Below are 8,496 nucleotides of genomic sequence, written 5' to 3'. Positions count from 1 at the left end.
TGCCCTTTTTTGGATTGTTAATAAATGATGTGCTATTGGGGCAATGAACATGTTTTGTTGATGATGATGGAGATGAGTCGTCTCCCATCTTTGGCGCTTTGGTTTCTGCGACTGTTACACCGGGTATTAGGTTATGGGAAAAATTGAGTTGATTTCTGGTGTCAAATCAACTGCCCAATTTGGATTTCTGGGATTTTGCTCTGGGTTTTTCATAGAGTGTATTTGCAGAGAGTGTGTTTGTAGGGGGTGATGCTTTGGGGTAGGGATCATCATTAGAGCTTTCTAGGGAGTTAATGGGTTGGGATTAGAGTGGGTCTCCGTCTGATGGGGTGTCAGGCACTCAGCTGGGCCCTTTGGGCTATTTGACTTTGGGGTTCTGGGTTGGCCTGGCTAATTTAGTTTTTTTTGGGGTGGGGGGTGGGGGGGGGGGGCTATTTGGTTATTATTTTGGGAAATGGGTCCCGGTTCGTTACCCCCTTTTTGTTCTCGTTCTTCTTCTAGGCCCGCTTTCCTTTTCATGCTGGTACTAGGCTTTTCCTTTGTGGGTTGGCCTTGGGTGTTTTGATTATTCATGGGCCTGTTATTATTTTTTGAACCTTAGGCTGAGTTTGAATCATGCGCTAGGTTAGTTTTTAAAGCATATTTGAAGGTTTGGGTGTCAAGAAACTTACCGGAGATGGCGTCGAACATCCTAACCCGTATTCCTTCTGATTGTTTGGTTGTTTTGTTGTTCCTGGTTGGAATTACAGTTGGTCGTTCTTGGGTGGGTGGTCCTTGCTTGCGCCTTCTTGGGAAGGAAACAATTTTCCATTCCCCTTCTTCATCGTTACTTTCTTTCGAGTTGGAGCAACTTAGGCTATCGTTTGAAGGTGATGGTGGTGCCTGTTTTTGCTGTTGAGAACATCTTTTTATGGTGTGACCTAGTCTTCCACACCCTGTGCATAATATGTTTTCTCCTTCGTAGACGATTTGATGTTTGTGGTCTCCTATGGTGACGTAGGTTGCAACTGGTGTTTCCAAAGAAACTTGGACATAGATTGTGGCATACCTGCTAATACATTCTATTTTTCTCAAAATAACTAATCTATTTAATGCCAAAATGAAATTAAAAGGACAAAAGAAAAGGGAGAGGTGCGGCATCCTTGCATACACGTCAACAAAGCTAAGCATCGCTTATTTCTTTCACCATACAATGCTTTACCTCATGAGTCATGACTGATCTTTGACCACCAAAAACAATTTTTTTTAAAATTCACAAGATGTAAAAAAGGAGAATTCATCGAATTATGAGGCTCTTGTAAGTTTTTTTTTTCCCTGCATGACGTTGAATTAAAAAGTAAAAAAAAAAGGATTATGTAGCTGAACTAAAAGGATATGTAAATTCAACGTGCAAATGAGAAATATTTGCAAAAGAAATTTTTCTTTTTTTCTTTTTTCTTTTTGAAGGTAAGGGATTTATAATTATTTATTTATTCCTTCTCATTCCAAATCCAAACACATGGAAATAATGTTTAATTTACGTGCCAAACAGTACGTGGTCCTCTCTTTGTAGTTTGTACTCCATTGGCTATTTTGTTGGCCAGTAGCGTATTGACAAATAGCAGTATCCATTCTCCATAAGTAGTAAGTACTCTTCTCCATACCTGTTAGTTGCTGCTTTCTACTCTCTAAAAGCTTCTCCTACATCTCTGGGATTTCATTTTTAAGGTTTGACCTTTTTTAATCCTTATTTATCTTCATGTTTTTGGTTTTCATTTAGCTATGTTTAAGGGTTATTATCAGCAAGTGATTTTCTAGTTCGATCATGATTTTTTTTGTTGTTGTGTGTGTGTGTGTTTGTAGTGGATAAGTTCTGTTACTTAACTTGTTTGTACTTCTACTTAGTTCAGACTGAATAATCATCTCTTGTTTAGCAGCTTAACTTCTTCTTTCTTTAATTTTGTTGAGAGTTTAGTTGCTTGACTTGCTTCTTTTGTACCCATGTTGTCAATTTCTGTTTTTTTCCCATTTCTTTTCATCCTTGTTCTTGACCTACAAAGTTCTTTTTCTCTTCTTCTTTTTTTTTTTTTGGGTGGGGGTGGGGGGTGGGGGGGAGTTGGGGGCTGGGAGAGTTGATGTTGAATTTCTGATAGCTTGTTTCCTATTATACTTTTGAAACTTGTGAAAGAGGATTCTTTTACTTTTTTTTCCCCAAAAAAATATAGAGGAAGAAGGAAGAAGGGTATTTTCTAGTATTTCTTAAGCTGGGTTGAGGTAGAGCTGCAAATTGTTATTTTTAAAAAGAAAAATGAATTTCTGGGTAAAGGAGGCATTTTTTTGTGATATATTAAGGCTTCATTTGGAAAAAAATGCAAGATTCTGCACTAGCTTCTAACTTTAGCTTCTTAAATAGTGTATAAACGTGAAAATTGATGCAGGGGCTTCCAATTAACTTCAAAAGAAAATTATCTGGGGTATATGAAGTTTTCCACTTTGTATGCCGTGTGAGTATTATGTGGGAATATTGGATGTGCATAGAATTACTAAAAATCAATAAGAAAGAAGTTAGTTCATTATCAATACATCATTCTGTAAACTGGTCATCTTAATTAGGGAAAATCTTGTGATTCTCAAGATATGGTATAGAAATATATGTGCTTGATCTTTTCTCTTTAACAAGAGAGTGATATCTGCAAAAATCTGACATACATATATGTGTGAACACATTTCACTGGTTTTATTTCTGCATCTTTATTGAAGTATTTTCTTTTCTATGGTGGTTTTACTCGAGATTTCTCTTCTGTTAAGACGAGATCATCCCCTTTTAGTAAGTAGAAAATCCCTGTGTATTGTTGTCTTCATATCTTGCTGTCTACTCTTTGATAAGGTTTGATTTCTGTCAACTAAGCTAAGATTGAAAGTTCCGGTTGTGCAGGAACTCCGCGAATATGGAAAGTAAACATCTTTGGCTTTCTCTCCTTTTATGGGTCATCGCGTGCTCTGTACTTTCTGCTTCCTGTGAAAATTTGCTTAGAGTTGGTTTGAAGAAGCAACCCCTGGACGTTAATAGCATAAATGCTGCAAGAGTAGCCAGACAACAAGACAGATATGGGAAGAATATGAATGGCATAGAAAAGAAATTGGGTGACTCAGATTTGGATATAGTCTCCTTAAAGAACTACTTGGATGCCCAATACTATGGAGAGATTGGTGTTGGTTCACCTCCTCAGAAATTCAAAGTTATCTTTGATACAGGGAGTTCTAACCTCTGGGTTCCATCATCAAGATGTTATTTCTCTGTAAGTTGTGCTCTTTTTCGTTAAGTTATTTATCCCTTCACTGGTTTATCAGAACCTTTTCCATAAATTTGAAATGGTTTCAGATTGCATGCTGGATCCACTCCAAGTACAAGGCGGGCAAGTCCAGTACATATACAAGAAATGGTGATCATCATGTTTCTTTGTAACTAAGTACCTTTGTTTTTTATTCATATTTATTGTTTACCAAGAATTTTTAATTAATTCAAGTTGCAGTTCCAGCTATCATGTGGCTTTTCCTTTAATGGTTCTGATTGTATTTTGCTATTTGTTATGATCTAGGGGAATCTTGTTCAATCCGCTATGGAACTGGATCAATATCTGGCCATTTCAGTCAAGACAATGTTCAAGTTGGTGATCTCGTAGTTAAAGATCAGGTGAATTCTTTTTTGGCAACTGGTTTCTCAACATATCATAATATGACCCTTTCTGGTTTTCCGATTGATGACAATTCTACATCAATTTTTCAGGTGTTTATTGAGGCGACGAGAGAACCAAGCATTACATTTATAATTGCAAAGTTTGATGGTATACTAGGGCTTGGTTTCCAGGAAATTTCTGTTGGAAATGCTACACCTGTCTGGTATTTCTCTTCACCTTAGGCGTTCAGTTCATTTGTACCATTTCTTTCTTGTTTCATCTTCTTCTCAGCTTATGGAATCTGCTTGTCTTACTTCTGATCTATTTTCAGGTACAATATGATGGGGCAAGGTCTTGTGAAAGAGCCGGTCTTCTCTTTCTGGATTAACCGTGATGCAACTGCAAAAGAGGGGGGTGAACTTGTTTTTGGTGGAGTTGATTCAAATCACTTCAAGGGTAATCATACATATGTTCCTTTGACTCAGAAGGGCTACTGGCAGGTACTTGAAAGTTTTCCTTTTTTGGCTCTTTTCTCCTACATAACTGCATGCTAGTTTTTGGAGGTTGGTGGTGGGAGCTAAAAGCAGTTCATTTGGTTATGCTATCCTTCATCTATTCTTTTCCTTTTACCTTTTCAGTTTAATATGGGAGATTTCCTTATCGGGAACGCATCAACAGGTGAGTCTGGCTGCCAACACATGATTTCCTTCAATTTCAGATGTTGAGAAACATGTATTTCCCGTTTAATCACCTGTAATCATCTAAACAACTGCTAATAGAGAGTAGCATCTCACATGCAAGATTGGATATTTCCCTCAGTTTGTATATTGGAAAGTATATATTGCCCACTCAGTCATCTACTGCAATACATGTGGAAAGTTTCCTAATATGCAATAAAGCATCTGTTTCTTTCTAGCTCTGTAGCTTTTAAGGTAGGTAGTTATTGTTATCCAGTTTTCATGAGATACACAGATCATTCTCAAAAAAGAAAAAAAAAGAGTTATACACAGACATGTAGAGATATATGTAATCGGCAGTAATCATACCCCCCCCCCCCCCCGAAACCCTCTCATTCTTCACTCATTCTATCATTCTTAAATGAGGTATATCATCTATATTTAGAGGAAAATTTACAGGACTCTTATCCAGAGAATGAGTAATTTAAATTCTGGCCATCTTGCCTTTTCCATTTCAGGTGTTTGTGCGGGTGGTTGTGCTGCTATTGTGGATTCTGGAACATCTCTTCTTGCTGGTCCAACAGTATGTTCTATCCTCTTTATTTTACTCATCTGATTCCTGTAAGAATTTTGGACTGTTGGACTTTCTCTTTATTTCAAACAATACTTGAAAATTACTTTTAACAAATCAACTCCAGACTGTCGTGACACAAATCAACCATGCCATTGGAGCGGAAGGAGTAGTTAGCATGGAATGTAAAACTATCGTTTCCCAGTATGGAGAGATGATCTGGAATTTACTAGTATCAGGGGTATGTTCTCTTTCCCTCTTATTCTTAATTTCACATTTCAATGTGCATAAGATGTTATTGTAATTTGCAGGTGAAACCTGATCAAGTTTGTTCACAAGCAGGTCTATGTTATTTTAGTGGAGCTCAACATGTCAGGTATCACCTCCCCTTTGTTTTTATTTGCTCTTCTTGTGACACCGCACTTGACTTGACGTGTCATTGAAGCTCATATCATTGAGGAGTCCTTAGCAAAGTTGTTTAGGAGATAAAATTACTTCCCATATTTGAAAGTTGCTGTTATTGCTTCGAATCCAAAAGAAGAAAAAGAGTACTGCGAAATTGTTGCAGATGCCAATTTAACAAGAGATTTCAGAGTTCTTGAATTATTTATTGAGGCACTCAATGTCTTGTCTGATTTCCACATTGTCTCTGTTCAATTTTTTGAATACTGTACAATATCTGTTTGGCCTGAAAGGTGGCACTTGCGGCTCTTTGTATTTGCAATCCAACAGGATTATCTTCTTTAGTACAATCAGTATAAAGTTTTGAGAATGCTGTTTTACTGTTTAGGCTCCATATTAACTGTTTAGTCTTTTAGTTGCTATGTCAAATGTGATTTCACTAATTTTTTTTAACCAAATTCCTTGCAGCTCTAATATCAGATCTGTAGTTGAAAGGGAAACTGAAGGAAGTTCTGTTGGTGAAGCACCATTGTGCACTGCCTGTGAGATGGCAGTTGTTTGGATGCAGAACCAGCTCAAACAGAAGGAAACAAAGGAGAGAGTACTAGAATATGTGAATCAGGTAAATGTCACAACTTAATCTGCTGTTAGAAACCAATAAGTAGTACATCACATCATCCTAATATCAAAGCTTTGGCGTTATACAGCTTTGTGAGAAATTGCCAAGTCCAATGGGAGAATCTGTAATCGACTGCAGTATGATCTCAGCCATGCCAAATATTACATTCACTATTAAAGATAAAGCTTATGTGCTCACTCCAGAACAGGTTGCATTCCTTTTGCTTTCAGTTTATGTTCTTACATTGAGTACTCGAGTACATCAACATGCACATCTGTGGTATCCAACCTAAATATTACACCCCATTTTAGTCATGAGTTTCAGTGAATTCGAAAGCAACTAGAGAATTGAAGTTCTGGCCTATCAAAACACACTCACACACATATCAAAAAAAAAAAGAAAAAAGCACCAATTTGCTTAAATGCTACTAGTAATTATACCCTCAACTCTGAAGATACAAAAAAGAAATATTCTAATATGATGATGGATATGCTAGCAATAACACGTTGGAATATGAGTCAAAGAGAGTTGAAAATGTAACGGAATGCTTCAGAGAACAAGATTGCAAATAGGAGAGAAACAAGAACCTGTATTTTTGTTTTACCGGAATAAGACAATTGGGTTCATCCCAAAAGCATGTAACATAAATTTTCAGGATAGGCTTGAACCAGGAACATGAGTGAAACTACTGAAAAACTAGAGAGACTTCACCACCCTAACACGAGGCGACTCCATCTAAGACATGAAATTAATTGAGCAACTATTTTCTTATGGTAAAATAAATAAGCAACTTTACGAGACATATATGATCTTGCTCTGTAACTTTGGTATGAAATGCCTTTAATACACTTTGTTAACCAAAACCTTTTGTTGACAGTACATTCTTAAAATTGGAGAAGGGATTACTACAATTTGCATGAGTGGATTTGCTGCTTTGGATGTGCCACCACCTCGTGGTCCTCTTTGGTAAGTTATCCCTGCACTTACAGGCATCAAAGAGTGAATGCGGACTACTCCCATACTAATACATTACTCTAAGAAAAGATACAGAACTGTGTTAGTAAAAACAAATACAACACTTTCCACTACGTTTTCATGTAGCTATATGTGCTACTCCTATCCTAAAGTGATATTCATATCTGCATATGTACTTGCAGGATTCTCGGAGATGTATTCATGGGGGTATATCACACTGTATTTGACTATGGTAATTCCCGACTGGGTTTTGCTGAAGCCGTGTAATATCCTTTCTTTGTAATTACTTGCCACTAGTTACTTCATAGAATGATGGAAGTATTGTAAAGAGATGAATGATACTGCTATGTTATTGTGTTGTATCTGACCGTAATATGGCATACTAATCTTCTTTCTGTTGACTACTTCAAGTGCTACGTACTGACTGTTGTGCATGTCTAAATACTATATGCTTAGTAGCATTAGCTTGACTTGCTCCAATGACAAGTAGAGTCGATAAGACGCTATACATAATTCTTCCCTTGTTTCAATTTCGAACAAGTGGTGCAAGGGATTAGTTGATGTTTTGAACAATTTGGCCTAAAAAGATGGAACTATATATTCTGTTCTCCTATCAGGATATGATATACTGATGGTACCTCATCGCAAGTATACTCCAAACTGTCTACTGTTTGGAGTTCAAAGAATAATACTTTGAATAGATTATTAAGTCGAATGTGGTATGAGAATGTTTGTATAATTGTTTGAAATCATAGGTTTAAGTTTTTTGGGATGGACCAACTAAGAAAGCAGATTAATAACTTCCAAACTATTCTCATTAACTTAAACTTTAAATACTTGTTTTTTCAACGTCGACCAAATATCGTATAAACGCTTGCGATATCTGGGATGAAACATACAACAGCTATGCAAAATGTCAAGGACCGGTACAAATTCTACTGGAGACAAGTTCTTGTGAAACTGAAACAAGGGAGAGCAATCAATTAAATGACATTTGACAACATTCATTGAGCAATTGTTTGCTCTAATCCCTCTTTATAGGATTTGTATACGGTCAAAATCGAGGAGTATAATTTTGGAGTCTTAAATCGGGCTATAGGCTCGAGTCCGGGAGACTCGAGGTGTGGGGCAGATCAAGTTAAGGGACACCTACCTCGAGGAAGCTGGTTAAAGGCCTGACACGGCCTGCATCGAGGACAGCATAATCTCGAAGTCAATCAAGAAAGAGCGGGAATTTCTCAAGGACACGTGGATCTGGGCATTAATTATAGAATAAGGGTTGTACGAAATAGTACAGGTCCGTATTAGACCGTTATACACTTGTACCAATAGGATTCTTTACCTTTATGAGCAAGGTACTATATTGGTTTTCTCCTCCTATATAAATGGGACCCCAATCATTTTGTAAGCATAAGATAATTCACAGCAATAGAAAATTCTTATTCTTTTCTTGTTTAACGTGCTCAGCAATTACTCTTCAGCTTTATTGCCTTTACTTTATTGTTCATACTTTTTTCGGTCTTAGTTGACCTCGAGGTCCTTGGATAGACGAGCTCGAGGCCCCTACTATATCGACAACATTGATTTGGTTCATTA

The 8,496-nt window shown here is 37.1% G+C and overlaps 1 protein-coding gene across 3 annotated transcripts; it reads left to right on the top strand.

The window, feature by feature from the left end:
• The first annotated feature begins 1,499 nt into the window (after positions 1-1,499).
• Positions 1,500-7,304, top strand: LOC107763186 (cyprosin). 3 transcript variants are annotated; one of them, XM_075217565.1, is made up of 15 exons: positions 1,583-1,623; positions 2,771-2,806; positions 2,915-3,278; positions 3,362-3,422; positions 3,579-3,673; positions 3,767-3,879; positions 3,988-4,156; positions 4,295-4,334; positions 4,852-4,916; positions 5,032-5,145; positions 5,216-5,280; positions 5,775-5,928; positions 6,014-6,133; positions 6,803-6,891; positions 7,083-7,304. In XM_075217565.1, exons 3-15 carry the CDS (start codon positions 2,928-2,930, stop codon positions 7,165-7,167), a joined length of 1,521 nt encoding a protein of 506 aa, XP_075073666.1. In that variant the 5' UTR covers positions 1,583-1,623; positions 2,771-2,806; positions 2,915-2,927; the 3' UTR covers positions 7,168-7,304. The 3 variants fall into 3 exon arrangements, with proteins under 3 accessions (XP_016437141.1, XP_016437139.1, XP_075073666.1); XM_016581655.2 differs by lacking the exon at positions 2,771-2,806 and having other exon boundaries at positions 1,500-1,623; XM_016581653.2 differs by lacking the exon at positions 2,771-2,806 and having other exon boundaries at positions 1,568-1,707.
• Positions 7,305-8,496: the final 1,192 nt, after the last annotated feature.

This window comes from Nicotiana tabacum, chromosome 7 (genome assembly GCF_000715075.1).
Source record: "Nicotiana tabacum cultivar K326 chromosome 7, ASM71507v2, whole genome shotgun sequence".
In the NCBI taxonomy this organism is placed as follows: domain Eukaryota; kingdom Viridiplantae; phylum Streptophyta; class Magnoliopsida; order Solanales; family Solanaceae; genus Nicotiana; species Nicotiana tabacum.
This window is presented reverse-complemented; position numbering and strand designations above follow the sequence as displayed.